The sequence below is a fragment of the Poromitra crassiceps genome, assembly GCF_964638095.1.
Source record: "Poromitra crassiceps genome assembly, chromosome: 3".
Taxonomy (NCBI): Eukaryota; Metazoa; Chordata; class Actinopteri; order Beryciformes; family Melamphaidae; genus Poromitra; species Poromitra crassiceps.
Window position 1 is genome coordinate 7,475,787 of NC_139625.1, and position 17,009 is coordinate 7,492,795.

At 40.5% G+C, this 17,009-nt stretch overlaps 1 protein-coding gene across 1 annotated transcript in view; it reads right to left on the minus strand.

Moving 5' to 3' along the window:
- tgds (TDP-glucose 4,6-dehydratase) overlaps positions 1-17,009 on the minus strand; it is a 39,713-nt gene that overhangs the window by 8,056 nt on the left and 14,648 nt on the right. Inside the window, exons 6-9 of the mRNA XM_083632439.1 lie at positions 16,550-16,648; positions 15,800-15,859; positions 9,996-10,039; positions 938-1,103 (exon numbers count right to left, since the gene is read on the minus strand). Of these exons, the coding sequence (XP_083488565.1) occupies positions 938-1,103; positions 9,996-10,039; positions 15,800-15,859; positions 16,550-16,648 (369 nt within the window). The remainder of the gene's footprint in view (positions 1-937; positions 1,104-9,995; positions 10,040-15,799; positions 15,860-16,549; positions 16,649-17,009) is intronic.

Genomic DNA, 17,009 nt, shown 5'->3' on the forward strand with positions numbered 1-17,009 from the left:
AACATCCAAAATACATATTTGTCCTCTCACCTGTAGTGAGTTGCCTGAGTTTTGGAGATATCGGCCGTAGAGATGTCTGCCTTCTCTCCAATACAATGGAATTGGATGGCATTTCGGCTTGTGGTGCTCAAAGCACCAAAAAATACATTTGAAAACGCCAACAGCATTGTCTCCAGAAATCATGACCCGGTTACTCAAGACAGTCCACAGACTTTGTTGTGAGCAGTTTCATCTAGGAACTATTTTCTTTCGACCGAACTACACCTAGCCAGCTAGCTACGTTGCTTGCTAGCTGCTGCTAGCTGCACTTTCATGTACTGTAGGAACTAGCTAGCAGCTAGCGGGTGTAGTTTCGTCAAAAGGGGAAAAAAGGGTGTGTGTGTGTGTGTGTGTGTTGCTTTGAGCACCATGCCGTCCACCGTGCGGCTCAGTGGTTAGCACTGTTGCCTCACAGCAAGAAGGTCCCGGGTTCGAACCCCGGTCCGTCCCAGGTCCTTTCTGTGTGGAGTTTGCATGTTCTCCCCGTGATCGTGTGGGTTTCCTCCGGGTGCTCCGGTTTCCTCCCACCATCAAAGACATGTATGTTAGGGTTAATACTCCTGTCAGTGCTCCTGACCAAGGCACTGGCAAAAGAACTGGAGTTGGTCCCCAGGCGCTGCACTGGGGCTGCCCACTGCTCCTAGTTCTAGGAAGGTTCCTAGTAGAGGATGGGTCAAATGCAGAGGATGAATTTCCCCATGGGGATAAATAAAGGATAACTTAAGCCGAGTGCCATCCAGTTCCATTGGAGGGCCGACATCTCCAAAACTCAGGAAACTAACACAAAACGATCTAGATGCACTCCAGGTGAGAGGAAAAATATGTATTTTGGATTTTAGGGTGAACTGTCCCTTTAAATGAGTATAAATGTTGGCGGCGGGGTTTTCTTTTGGCCCACCATCTTGATCAGTTCCCTGGCCAGCTGTGTGATGGGCACCTCACAGCCGGGACCCACGTTGTAGATTTCTCCCACAGTCCCCTTCTCCACAACAAACAGGAAGGCCTCGATGACATCATCCACAAACAGGAAGTGGCGGGATATCGGGAGGATTCCCTGGATGGTGCTGAGGCAGAGAGGATCATGAGAGGAATCTGGATTTAATACAACTTTTATTTATTTATTATTTTTTTATATATATATTTATACACACACACACATATATGTATGGATGGTGATCGGAAACCAACGATATTCAGCATGAGATCGGAGAATTGGGATAAGGCGTTATAGTCACGGATAAAAAGCAATTGACGCAAAACACGGGAGCCATTTGTTGTGAGTTGGTGTCATTGTCGCATGGAAAGTACCCTAAAACATGCCTAACCCTAACCCTAAAACCTGTCTAACCCTAACCCTAAAACATGTCTAACCCTAACCCTAAAACATGTCTAACCCTAACCCTAAAACCTGTCTAACCCTAACCCTAAAACATGTCTAACCCTAACCCTAAAACATGTCTAACCCTAAAACATGTCTAACCCTAACCCTAAAACATGTCTAACCCTAACCCTAAAACATGTCGGCGGTGTGGAACTATTACAAAGTGTATGAGGCAGATGCAACACATGTATGCCATCTGTCGTGTATGGGAGGATAAGGTGACCGCATTTCTGAAATGAAAATCAGGGACGTTTCCAGTTCGGCAGTCAATTATATCATTAAATAAAATATCCAACATTATTATCTATGAAATAAACTAGAACGACCGCAACGCGGACTTATGCCTCTGCCATTAGTACATTCTGGGGTCCAAATCGCCATTTGAGGCAAATTGGAAGAGATTCCGTCAAGGCGCTCCTGTGATGTTGCGTTACAGAGCTTGGAAATTGGGTGTGTGAGAGGTCACAGTGACCTTGAACTTTGACCACCAAAATGTAATCAGTTCATGCTTGAGTCCAAGTCGGTGTTTGAGACAAGTTTGATTAAATTCCGTCAAGGCATTCCTGAGATATCGCGTTAACAAGCGTGAAAATGGCATTCGAGAGGTCACCTTGACCTTTGACCTTTGACCACCAAAATCTAATCAGATCATCCTTGAGTCTAAGGCGATGTTTGAGGCAAATTTGATGAAATTCCGTCAAGGCATTCGTGAGATATCGCGTTAACAAGCTGGAAAATGGCGTTTGAGAGGTCACAGTGACCTTGACCTTTGACCAGCAAAATGTAATCAGTTCATCCTTGAGTCCAAGTCGATGTTTGAGACAAGTTTGATTAAATTTCCGTCAAGGCATTCCTGAGATATCACGTTAACAAGCTTGAAAATGGCGTTCGAGAGGTCACAGTGACCTTGACCTTTGACCTTTGACCACCAAAATCTAATCAGTTCATCCTTGAGTCTAAGTAGATGTTTGAGGCAAATTTGATGAAATTCCGTCAAGGTATTCATGAGATATCGCGTTAACAAGCTGGAAAATGGCGTTTGAGAGGTCACAGTGACCTTGACCTTTGACCACCAAAATGTAATCAGTTCATCCTTGAGTCCAAGTCGATGTTTGAGACAAGTTTGATTAAATTCCGTCAAGGCATTCCTGAGATATCGCGTTAACAAGCTTGAAAATGGCGTTTGAGAGGTCACAGTGACCTTGACCTTTGACCACCAAAATGTAATCAGTTCATCCTTGAGTCCAAGTCGATGTTTGAGACAAGTTTGATTAAATTCCGTCAAGGCATTCCTGAGATATCGCGTTAACAAGCTTGAAAATGGCGTTCGAGAAGTCACAGTGACCTTGACCTTTGACCACCAAAATCTAATCAGATCATCCTTGAGTCTAAGTCGATGTTTGAGGCAAATTTGATGAAATTCCGTCCAGGCGTTCCTCAGATATCGCGTTAACAAACATCGTATGGACGGACGTATGGACGTACGTACGTATGTACGGACAACCCGTATAGGCATAAAAAGGGGGAAAATTCTGGTTTCAGTATTTTGACCATGGTAACTGTTGTACTGTAATAAATGGTGCAGGCCGACTGACATCCCTCCAAAATACCACATTAAGACACCAAGACCTTGAGGAACACCATAGAAAAATTCATGGTGAGATTTGGTATCAAAAACCTTTGACCTTTGATTTCTGTAAAAACTGAATTTTTTTGGCGATTGGGTGGCGAGCACTTCTGTTCTGGAAATGGCACAGAAACCCCTTTATTGTACAAAGCCATACCCTAGTGCCCTAGGTCTCTAGTTTGTGGTTGAGGTCTCTAACTTGTGGTTGAGGCTGTGATTATCCTAGAGGTCACAATACATGTAGGTCATTACAGTGAGGGTGAGTTTTTTTTTATGCCCTCAGTACAATGAAATGGCTACTATGGGAACTAACATCATCACATATGACTACAATTGGGCTAATTGAATCCACAAGAGTCTCAGCTTTCCAGTCATACCCAATTTATGCAATTCCAAGACTGTTTAAGGACCCAGTATGCAGGAATTTTCAAATGGAATAGGTGAAAATAACAGATTTGAAAAATAATAATAATAATAATAATAATAATAATAATAATAATAATAATAAGATAACGGTTGTATGCCTCTGCCAACAAGCCAAGTTGCAGTCTAGATCCATGTCTGTCCAGACTCATACAAGCACAAATACCTTAAAGAGCATCTCATATTGTCCTGACCATCTATATCATACGGCCCGCGGGCGCCCCCTGTGTGGCCCGCGATGGAATTGCAATTTTTTTCTTCTTTTTTTTTCAGTGCACTTGAACGCAACATGCAATATACCCGCTGAATAAGTGTCCAAATGTTCATGTCATTCTGGGCAATACTCTTCTGTTATAGCATTTCAGTCTGAAATATGGAATATCTTTCAATAATATTTATGACTAAAAGGCTAAAAGTAATCTCATGTGTAAGAAATGACTGTTCTACATTGAAGTAGAAATTTAAATAATTATCTTGTTGGTTTTGGATTTATTTAGCTTCAAGAGTGCATTTGTGTTCTTGTGTGACCCTCAACACAGGCTTTGAGAATCCCGGGCCACTTACTGATACTTATGCTTAAATTAACCCACTCATATTCTGGTTTATTTCAAGAAAAACATTTTGGCTAGTGGAAATTCTAATTGGCTGGTAACTTTAAAATCTAGCAGCCATATTGGCAGGTGGTGAAAAAAGTTAATTTCAAGCCCTGCAGGGACATAGGAGTGAGTGAGGAAAAGGATCAAATATTGGTGGTTAAGACTGAATAATGACATCACAATTGTTAATTTAAAATGAGTTATTCCTCTAAACCTGGCTTCAAATGCCCCAAATTTTTCGTGCTGGCGCCGTTCAGCCCTCAGCAAAATCTGGTAGCGAGGACATTTTTTTGTGGCCCTCTCTATCATCAAAGTCGCCCATCCATGGGTTACGGCATGACAATATTTGTTCGGCCCCCGGCAACAATCTGGGTTTCTCATGTGGCCCCCCATGAAAAATAGTTGCCCACCCCTGATCTATATGTTTCTCCTTTCATATTTTATTTTCTATTAACCGCAACCCTAATTGTCAATGTAATTATTGAATTGGTTATGTAATATTGAATTATCCTGAATCCTTGTGTTTGTTTTGATTATACATATTTCTTTCTTTTTGTTTTTTTTCTTTTCTTGTTAAATTGTCTTTCCTATAAACTGTATAAATTAATGTTTTATCATGGGAGAGGGCTCTGAATAAGCCCACTGGGCTTCCTTTCTCTCCCTGCACTGTCTTTTATTTATTTTTGTGTTCTTGCTTGCCTTTTTTTCTGTATGGTGCTAATAAAATCAAATAAAATAAAATCAAACCTTGAAGCCCTCGGTGTGGTCATTCAGCCTTTAGGCAATGTTTGGGAGTACCTCAATAACACTGCTAATCGTTTTCAACATGGGAAATGGTCTTACCCCCTATCCTCCCACAACCCACATACCCAAAGCCACTCCCCCTACTCACCCCTCGACTCTTTATGACCTTCCTATCCCTAGCTATGGCCCCTTTTATGTAGCCCCGCCCCCTTCCTTGATAGAATGGACGGACGTGAGGTCACAATGCCATTGAACTTTGACCTTTAACCCCCAAAATCGAATTAGTTCATCCTTGAGTCCAAGTGGATGTTTGAGCAAAAATTTAAGAAATTCCCTCAAGGCGTTCGTGAGATATTGAGCATTGGACGGACGGACGGACAGACGGACGGACGGACGTATAGACGGACAGACAACCCGAAAATATAATTAATTATCAGGGTATCCCTATTTTTCTATACACTTACACACTGTGAGTTCATGACGAGAGGGCTACCAGGTCAAATCCCCAAACCAGTAAAGAAAATGTACGTAGAGCAGGTTAAATGTACGTAGAGCAGGGTAAATGTACGTAGAGCAGGTTAAATGTACGTAGAGCAAATGTACGTAGAGCAGGGTAAATGTACGTTGAGCAGGGTAAATGTACGTAGAGCAGGGTAAATGTACGTAGAGCAGGGTAAATGTACGTAGAGCAGGGTAAATGTACGTAGAGCAGGGTAAATGTACGTAGAGCAGGGTAAATGTACGTAGAGCAGGGTAAATGTACGTAGAGCAGGGTAAATGTACATCGAGCAGGGTAAATGTACCTCGAGCAGGGTAAATGTACGTAGAGCAGGGTAAATGTACGTAGAGCAGGGTAAATGTACGTCGAGCAGGGTAAATGTACGTCGAGCAGGGTAAATGTACGTCGAGCAGGGTAAATGTACGTAGAGCAGGGTAAATGTACGTAGAGCAGGTTAAATGTACGTCGAGCAGGGTAAATGTACGTCGAGCAGGGTAAATGTACGTCGAGCAGGGTAAATGTACGTCGAGCAGGGTAAATGTACGTCGAGCAGGGTAAATGTACGTAGAGCAGGTTAAATGTACGTCGAGCAGGGTAAATGTACGTTGAGCAGGGTAAATGTACGTCGAGCAGGGTAAATGTACGTCGAGCAGGGTAAATGTACGTAGAGCAGGTTAAATGTACGTAGAGCAGGGTAAATGTACGTAGAGTAGGGTAAATGTACGTAGAGCAGGGTAAATGTACGTCGAGCAGGGTAAATGTACGTAGAGCAGGTTAAATGTACGTAGAGCAGGGTAAATGTACGTCGAGCAGGGTAAATGTACGTAGAGCAGGTTAAATGTACGTAGAGCAGGGTAAATGTACCTCGAGCAGGGTAAATGTACGTAGAGTAGAGCAGGGTAAATGTACGTCGAGCAGGGTAAATGTACCTCGAGCAGGGTAAATGTACGTAGAGCAGGTTAAATGTACGTAGAGCAGGGTAAATGTACCTCGAGCAGGGTAAATGTACGTAGAGCAGGTTAAATGTACGTAGAGCAGGGTAAATGTACCTCGAGCAGGGTAAATGTACGTAGAGTAGAGCAGGGTAAATGTACGTCGAGCAGGGTAAATGTACCTCGAGCAGGGTAAATGTACGTAGAGCAGGGTAAATGTACGTCGAGCAGGGTAAATGTACGTAGAGCAGGGTAAATGTACGTCGAGCAGGGTAAATGTACGTGGAGCAGGGTAAATGTACGTGGAGCAGGGTAAATGTACGTAGAGCAGGGTAAATGTACGTCGAGCAGGGTAAATGTACGTAGAGCAGGGTAAATGTACGTCGAGCAGGGTAAATGTACGTCGAGCAGGGTAAATGTACGTAGAGCAGGGTAAATGTACGTCGAGCAGGGTAAATGTACGTGGAGCAGGGTAAATGTACGTGGAGCAGGGTAAATGTACGTGGAGCAGGGTAAATGTACGTAGAGCAGGGTAAATGTACGTAGAGCAGGGTAAATGTACGTAGAGCAGGGTAAATGTACGTAGAGCAGGGTAAATGTACGTAGAGCAGGGTAAATGTACGTAGAGCAGGGTAAATGTACGTAGAGCAGGGTAAATGTACGTAGAGCAGGGTAAATGTACATAGAGCAGGGTAAATGTACGTAGAGCAGGGTAAATGTACGTAGAGCAGGTTAAATGTATGTAGAGCAGGGTAAATGTATGTAGAGCAGGGTAAATGTATGTAGAGCAGGGTAAATGTATGTAGAGCAGGGTAAATGTACTGTAGAGCAGGGTAAATGTATGTAGAGCAGGGTAAATGTATGTAGAGCAGGGTAAATGTACTGTAGAGCAGGGTAAATGTACATAGAGCAGGGTAAATGTACGTAGAGCAGGGTAAATGTATGTAGAGCAGGGTAAATGTACGTAGAGCAGGTTAAATGTATGTAGAGCAGGGTAAATGTATGTAGAGCAGGGTAAATGTATGTAGAGCAGGGTAAATGTACTGTAGAGCAGGGTAAATGTATGTAGAGCAGGGTAAATGTATGTAGAGCAGGGTAAATGTACTGTAGAGCAGGGTAAATGTACATAGAGCAGGGTAAATGTATGTAGAGCAGGGTAAATGTATGTAGAGCAGGGTAAATGTACTGTAGAGCAGGGTAAATGTACATAGAGCAGGGTAAATGTATGTAGAGCAGGGTAAATGTATGTAGAGCAGGGTAAATGTACTGTAGAGCAGGGTAAATGTATGTAGAGCAGGGTAAATGTATGTAGAGCAGGGTAAATGTACTGTAGAGCAGGGTAAATGTACATAGAGCAGGGTAAATGTATGTAGAGCAGGGTAAATGTATGTAGAGCAGGGTAAATGTACTGTAGAGCAGGGTAAATGTACATAGAGCAGGGTAAATGTATGTAGAGCAGGGTAAATGTATGTAGAGCAGGGTAAATGTACTGTAGAGCAGGGTAAATGTACATAGAGCAGGGTAAATGTATGTAGAGCAGGGTAAATGTATGTAGAGCAGGGTAAATGTACTGTAGAGCAGGGTAAATGTACATAGAGCAGGGTAAATGTATGTAGAGCAGGGTAAATGTATGTAGAGCAGGGTAAATGTACTGTAGAGCAGGGTAAATGTACATAGAGCAGGGTAAATGTATGTAGAGCAGGGTAAATGTATGTAGAGCAGGGTAAATGTACTGTAGAGCAGGGTAAATGTACGTAGAGCAGGGTAAATGTACATAGAGCAGGGTAAATGTACGTAGAGCAGGGTAAATGTATGTAGAGCAGGGTAAATGTACGTAGAGCAGGGTAAATGTACATAGAGCAGGGTAAATGTATGTAGAGCAGGGTAAATGTACTGTAGAGCAGGGTAAATGTACGTAGAGCAGGGTAAATGTACATAGAGCAGGGTAAATGTACTGTAGAGCAGGGTAAATGTATGTAGAGCAGGGTAAATGTACTGTAGAGCAGGGTAAATGTACGTAGAGCAGGGTAAATGTACATAGAGCAGGGTAAATGTATGTAGAGCAGGGTAAATGTATGTAGAGCAGGGTAAATGTACTGTAGAGCAGGGTAAATGTACATAGAGCAGGGTAAATGTATGTAGAGCAGGGTAAATGTATGTAGAGCAGGGTAAATGTATGTAGAGCAGGGTAAATGTACATAGAGCAGGGTAAATGTATGTAGAGCAGGGTAAATGTACTGTAGAGCAGGGTAAATGTACATAGAGCAGGGTAAATGTATGTAGAGCAGGGTAAATGTATGTAGAGCAGGGTAAATGTATGTAGAGCAGGGTAAATGTACTGTAGAGCAGGGTAAATGTATGTAGAGCAGGGTAAATGTATGTAGAGCAGGGTAAATGTATGTAGAGCAGGGTAAATGTACTGTAGAGCAGGGTAAATGTATGTAGAGCAGGGTAAATGTATGTAGAGCAGGGTAAATGTATGTAGAGCAGGGTAAATGTATGTAGAGCAGGGTAAATGTATGTAGAGCAGGGTAAATGTATGTAGAGCAGGGTAAATGTACTGTAGAGCAGGGTAAATGTACTGTAGAGCAGGGTAAATGTATGTAGAGCAGGGTAAATGCATGTAGAGCAGGGTAAATGTACTGTAGAGCAGGGTAAATGTACGTAGAGCAGGGTAAATGTACTGTAGAGCAGGGTAAATGTATGTAGAGCAGGGTAAATGTACTGTAGAGCAGGGTAAATGTATGTAGAGCAGGGTAAATGTATGTAGAGCAGGGTAAATGTACTGTAGAGCAGGGTAAATGTATGTAGAGCAGGGTAAATGTACTGTAGAGCAGGGTAAATGTATGTAGAGCAGGGTAAATGTACTGTAGAGCAGGGTAAATGTACATAGAGCAGGGTAAATGTATGTAGAGCAGGGTAAATGTATGTAGAGCAGGGTAAATGTACATAGAGCAGGGTAAATGTATGTAGAGCAGGGTAAATGTATGTAGAGCAGGGTAAATGTATGTAGAGCAGGGTAAATGTACATAGAGCAGGGTAAATGTACTGTAGAGCAGGGTAAATGTACGTAGAGCAGGGTAAATGTATGTAGAGCAGGGTAAATGTATGTAGAGCAGGGTAAATGTATGTAGAGCAGGGTAAATGTATGTAGAGCAGGGTAAATGTATGTAGAGCAGGGTAAATGTATGTAGAGCAGGGTAAATGTATGTAGAGCAGGGTAAATGTATGTAGAGCAGGGTAAATGTACATAGAGCAGGGTAAATGTACTGTAGAGCAGGGTAAATGTACATAGAGCAGGGTAAATGTATGTAGAGCAGGGTAAATGTATGTAGAGCAGGGTAAATGTACGTTGAGCAGGGTAAATGTATGTAGAGCAGGGTAAATGTACTGTAGAGCAGGGTAAATGTATGTAGAGCAGGGTAAATGTACGTTGAGCAGGGTAAATGTATGTAGAGCAGGGTAAATGTATGTAGAGCAGGGTAAATGTATGTAGAGCAGGGTAAATGTATGTAGAGCAGGGTAAATGTATGTAGAGCAGGGTAAATGTACGTAGAGCAGGGTAAATGTATGTAGAGCAGGGTAAATGTATGTAGAGCAGGGTAAATGCATGTAGAGCAGGGTAAATGTACGTTGAGCAGGGTAAATGTACGTAGAGCAGGGTAAATGTATGTAGAGCAGGGTAAATGTACGTTGAGCAGGGTAAATGTATGTAGAGCAGGGTAAATAAGTAAACGTTACAAAACACACTCACCATTTCTTGTTCATTTGCAAGAGAGTTAGAAATCTTGGAATGACCTAAAACAACAAGAGGAGCATTGGCAGAGGCACAGAATCAGTTTACCTACGTGAGATGAGATTTCTCTGAAAATCAGTAGTTGTGTGATGTACTGGACATCACAGTAAGCTACAGTATAGAACATACATAAATACATTATAATGTACTGGACATCACAGTAAGCTACAGTATAGAACATACATAAATACATTATAATGTACTGGACATCACAGTAAGCTACAGTATAGAACATACATAAATACATTATAATGTACTGGACATCACAGTAAGCTACAGTATAGAACTTACATAAATACATTATAATGTACTGGACATCACAGTAAGCTACAGTATAGAACATACATAAATACATTATAATGTACTGGACATCACAGTAAGCTACAGTATAGAACTTACATAAATACATTATAATGTACTGGACATCACAGTAAGCTACAGTATAGAACATACATAAATACATTATAATGTACTGGACATCACAGTAAGCTACAGTATAGAACATACATAAATACATTATAATGTACTGGACATCACAGTAAGCTACAGTATAGAACTTACATAAATACATTATAATGTACTGGACATCACAGTAAGCTACAGTATAGAACTTACATAAATACATTATAATGTACTGGACATCACAGTAAGCTACAGTATAGAACATACATAAATACATTATAATGTACTGGACATCACAGTAAGCTACAGTATAGAACATACATAAATACATTATAATGTACTGGACATCACAGTAAGCTACAGTATAGAACATACATAAATACATTATAATGTACTGGACATCACAGTAAGCTACAGTATAGAACATACATAAATACATTATAATGTACTGGACATCACAGTAAGCTACAGTATAGAACATACATAAATACATTATAATGTACTGGACATCACAGTAAGCTACAGTATAGAACATACATAAATACATTATAATGTACTGGACATCACAGTAAGCTACAGTATAGAACATACATAAATACATTATAATGTACTGGACATCACAGTAAGCTACAGTATAGAACATACATAAATACATTATAATGTACTGGACATCACAGTAAGCTACAGTATAGAACATACATAAATACATTATAATGTACTGGACATCACAGTAAGCTACAGTATAGAACATACATAAATACATTATAATGTACTGGACATCACAGTAAGCTACAGTATAGAACTTACATAAATACATTATAATGTACTGGACATCACAGTAAGCTACAGTATAGAACATACATAAATACATTATAATGTACTGGACATCACAGTAAGCTACAGTATAGAACATACATAAATACATTATAATGTACTGGACATCACAGTAAGCTACAGTATAGAACATACATAAATACATTATAATGTACTGGACATCACAGTAAGCTACAGTATAGAACATACATAAATACATTATAATGTACTGGACATCACAGTAAGCTACAGTATAGAACATACATAAATACATTATAATGTACTGGACATCACAGTAAGCTACAGTATAGAACATACATAAATACATTATAATGTACTGGACATCACAGTAAGCTACAGTATAGAACATACATAAATACATTATAATGTACTGGACATCACAGTAAGCTACAGTATAGAACATACATAAATACATTATAATGTACTGGACATCACAGTAAGCTACAGTATAGAACATACATAAATACATTATAATGTACTGGACATCACAGTAAGCTACAGTATAGAACATACATAAATACATTATAATGTACTGGACATCACAGTAAGCTACAGTATAGAACATACATAAATACATTATAATGTACTGGACATCACAGTAAGCTACAGTATAGAACATACATAAATACATTATAATGTACTGGACATCACAGTAAGCTACAGTATAGAACATACATAAATACATTATAATGTACTGGACATCACAGTAAGCTACAGTATAGAACATACATAAATACATTATAATGTACTGGACATCACAGTAAGCTACAGTATAGAACATACATAAATACATTATAATGTACTGGACATCACAGTAAGCTACAGTATAGAACATACATAAATACATTATAATGTACTGGACATCACAGTAAGCTACAGTATAGAACTTACATAAATACATTATAATGTACTGGACATCACAGTAAGCTACAGTATAGAACATACATAAATACATACAATTGACGGTCACAAAATGGTTGATTATCATCCCTTGAAAACTTAAAAAGACTATTGAAACTGTAACTGAAAAGGGGTGAAAACCCAATATGACCTACTGTGATGGTCTTATGGGCAAATTTGTATATCAAGAATAGCTGTGCTCCAAATGTCATGTCCTTCAGACAGCACCATTGGGCAAATCAATGTCATTTTGATACTAACGTTTTGTTTGTTAATCCAATCTGACGCTCATACATAAGAATACACATGAATTAACGATCTGGGACCCGTTTCTAGTCTACCTCGATGAGGTTAGGGGGCGACGGGTGATTCGCATGGCTGGTTTCTCATGGACTAGGGATGTTCATTTTGAAAAATGTCCATAATCGAAAATCGGGGGAAATTAACGATCAATTAACGATTATCGATCTATTAATATATATACCGTAAATTCCGGACTATAAGGCGCACCGGAGTATAAGCCGCAGCAGCAAAATTGCCTGTTTGTTACATATATAAGCCGCACCGGACTATAAGCCGCGGGTGTTTTAATGTTGTTGTTTTGTTTTTTTTTTGTTTTTTAATTGTGTTTTAATGTTTAATTACCATATGTAAGGGTTCGTGCACAGAGGGGATTGTCGGGAAAGAGATGGCTGTTTGAGGAAGCTCCCATTTATTAACATTTCAACAAAACAACATAACACAACACCACCTGTGTTTTTTTTTTACAGTGCACACAGTGTCCGCGGTGTGGTGAAAAGAGGGCAAGACAGGAAATTAAAACAGAAGTGGATTTATAGTTAGAAAGAGTGCTAAAGAAGAGAATTCCGTTTTTTTTTTTTTTTTTTGCTGAAAAAATCCATAGATAAGCCGCACCGTTATATAAGCCGCAGGGGCCAAAAAACGGGGAAAAAGCCGCGGCTTATAGTCCGGAATTTACGGTATATATATATATATATTATTATTTATTTTTTTACAAAATGAATGCCTATGGCAGAAAATACGAAAGACAACGTGTTCTCCTCAATGAACTCTTTATTTCAATGTGTCTCCTCTCCAACACACTGCTGTCCCCGGCGCATGCCGGTGTGAATTTCCCATGTTTAAAACAGTTTTGTTGGCACAAAGGCCCGTGCCCAGCCAGAAAACTAGAGACTATATGAAGCTCCACCTCACGTTAGTCAGCTGTGCAATGGAGTGGGGCGAGGAGGAATGAATTCCACCCAAACCTAGTCCGCAATTATTATTTTATTTTTTTTATAACAAAATCGATAAAAATTCCACATGATCGATTCCATTCCTTAACGATCAATTATCGATTTTCGATAACTGATGAACATCCCTATCATGGACCCCTCGCGTGGGATCCCGTGTACATTTCTTTTAAGCACATATGAGCCTTATGTGGCTGGTAGCACCATGTTGTAATATTGAATGTTGATGATGTTTGTATGTTATATATATGTATATGTATATATATATATATATATATATATATATATATATATATATATATATATATATATATATATATATATATATATATATATATATATATATATATATATATATGTATATATCTCTATATAAAAGAATACATATGAATTAACAAACGGGTCAACTGTCAGTTCAGAAATGGATAAAATAAACTTTTCTTATCGATATGCATGATACAAAATGTTCCGTCTCTTGTGCAAGAGCCTGTCGACAGTGAGGAAGATGACAGTGTAAGAGTTGATGAGACATACGGTACTCACAATATGCCTATGAAAAGAAGTTCTAGAAATGCAGGCTACTAGCTAGCAGTTAGCTAACTGTTACACAGAGAAACCCAGAGTGTGCTCTAGCTAGCAGTTAGCTAACTGTTACACAGAGAAACCCAGAGTGTGCTCTAGCTAGCAGTTAGCTAACTGTTACACAGAGAAACCCAGAGTGTGCTCTAGCTAGCAGTTAGCTAACTGTTACACAGAGAAACCCAGAGTGTGCTCTAGCTAGCAGTTAGCTAACTGTCACACAGAGAAACCCAGAGTGTGCTCTAGCGCTCCAGGAGTGCAGTGCTCTGGATAACCGAACGTTAACAGCACTCTCCTATTTAACGGTCCAGTTTGTGCCAGAGTGCATGAGTGAGTGGTGAGATGCACCGTTCCCCCAAGTTGTGTGCCAAAACTCATTGAGTAGAATAAGTAGTATCTGAGACGTCACAAACACATAATCAATTGAGGTTTGATCCATAGTTTCATAGTTTTACCACAATAGCCTCCATTCCCTTCCCACCCCGGACACAAGCTCTTTGAAATGCTCCCCCTCGGCAAGAGGTCTGTCCAGACCAAAACCTCTGCTCACAAGAACAGCTTCTTCCCAACTGCCATCGGCCTCATCAACAAGGCCGAAAGCCCCCTCTACTAAGGACTCTACCAACACCCCCCCCCCCCCCACACACACACACACACACACACACACACTACCCCCTGAACACATGACATGACGCCCCCTCCCCCTCCATCATACGTCACTTTACAGCAACAGCAGCTGGACTACGTTCGTTACATTAAAGTAATATAGCTGCTACTTCTAGCAGAACTTTAGATTACTCTTGTTAACTACATCATGCACAGCTTGGACTGTAAATTCCTATTTCATGCCTATTTAACTTGGACTGTAAATTCCTATTTAATGCCTACATAACACTCCTCCTATTCGTGTACAGCAGTGTTTCTCAAACTTTTTCAGACCAAGGACCACTTAAACCAATGAAAAAAACTCAGGGACCACCTAACTCCCAAAACATCCCCAAAAACAATAGGCCTACTACTTCAACTGTAAATTGCAAATTACAGGCTAATTAAATGACAAATAGCAGTACAATTAATCAAATTTTTGGCTTCCCACAATTATGAAAACATATATAACATAATATACATGTAATTTATTTTAGTTAGTCCATTTACTTTTTTTTTTTACATTTATTTCTCCTGTTCAGTTCAAATATATTCAAAGCTCAAAGAAAGTTTTTTCAAGTTCAATAAATGCACAATGTTGCCAAAGTCAAATAGGCTATCTTTTGCCATCTTCAAGTTGCATTCAGTGATGTTTTTGTGTTAAAATAAGTGTTAAATGGCTCTATATTCTGACAGCAATTACTGAAATAGACTGTTTGGTCAGTAACTTGGAACTCCCAACCACCCGCTGTCTCTCTCCTGTAGCCCTGCAGGCAGAGTGGACGTAGGGGTGGTGGCATTGGATTAGGGGTGGAAAAAATACATATAGTCCTTTAAAGGCAGATCTGACCTTGAGTTTCCCAGAAAATGTAAACATTTCTCTGATTGGATGGTGGGAGGTAAAAAAAAAGGAAAAAAATATAAATCTACTCGCGGACCACTACCTGTACACCACTGTTTGAGAAACACTGGTGTACAGGTATATATTGTATACATTGGACTGCACATTTTGTCTTTTAGATGTTTTCCTATTTTCTTTTTCTCTCTCAATGCTAATATGACCACTACACTGCATGCTGACACTAAGACAAATCCCTTGTATGTGACTCAGTGTTGGTTGTAAAGGCAGAGTCAGACAGTCTGCTGTACCTTCTCAGTGTACTGCCTGGGCCCGTAGATGTTGTTGCTCCTGGTGATGAGGATGGGAAGCTGGTGAGGGAAAAGCAACACCGCCATTAACAAGGAAGAAAACCTTGAGCAGACGTGGCTCTTGGTGGGCGTTCATCTGCCATGAGCGGTTGGGTTGAGAGAGAGAGAGAGACAGAGAGAGAGAGAGAGAGAGAGAGAGAGAGAGAGAGAGAGAGAGAGAGAGAGAGAGAGAGAGAGAGAGAGAGAGAGAGAGGGGCACAGTAATGGCAGTAATAATGATACCATTAACAACTATAATAAGAGACAGTATAAGTACAGTAGTTAATAGTAATGGACAGTTACGACAGTAGTAACGGTAGCAGCTGTAATAAGAACAGGACTAATCCTAGTAATAGTAATAGTGTCCTTCTCCAGGTGATTGTGACAAACTCCCCGGGCACGGTAACAGTTTACAGATTGCCTGATTAACGTTATCATTCTCTATGTTTTTTACCCTATCCACCTGCCATGTCTCACCTTTAAGACTTTTTCAGACTTTTAAGGGCTCATAGGTACTCTGTGTACACTTACTGGCTGGATTTATGTCTTGGATTCAGTACAGCCTGCCATTCTGAAGCTACCTTGGTCTGTGTCTCTGTGTGTCTTTGTGTGTCTGTGTGTGTGTGTCTGTGTGTGTGTGTGTGTGTGTGTGTGTGTGTGTGTGTGTGTGTGTGTGTGTGTGTGTGTGTGTGTGTGTGTGTGTGTGTGTACCTTATATTTGTCCCAGTAAGAGATGACCAGGTGCTCAGCAGCAGCCTTGGTAGCAGAGTAGGGGTTGGTGGGTCTCACTGGATCGCTCTCATCAAACACCTGCAGAGGAGATGTCCAATCAGCCGTCTGTCTCCGCAGAGGAGACGTCCAATCGGCCGTCTGTCTCCGCAGAGGAGACGTCCAATCGGCCGTCTGTCTCAGCAGAGGAGACGTCCAATCGGCCGTCTGTCTCCGCAGAGGAGACGTCCAATCGGCCGTCTGTCTCCGCAGAGGAGACGTCCAATCGGCCGTCTGTCTCCGCAGAGGAGACTTTTTAAGGACCCGTGGAAACCCTGTGTGCAGCTGTACTTTTTACTACAGGGAAGGAAACCCTGTCTTTGCATTTTATTTTGATCACATTCTGGTTTGAATCAAAGTGCTTGTGACATCTCACACGTAGCTTTGACTCACAACTGAACAT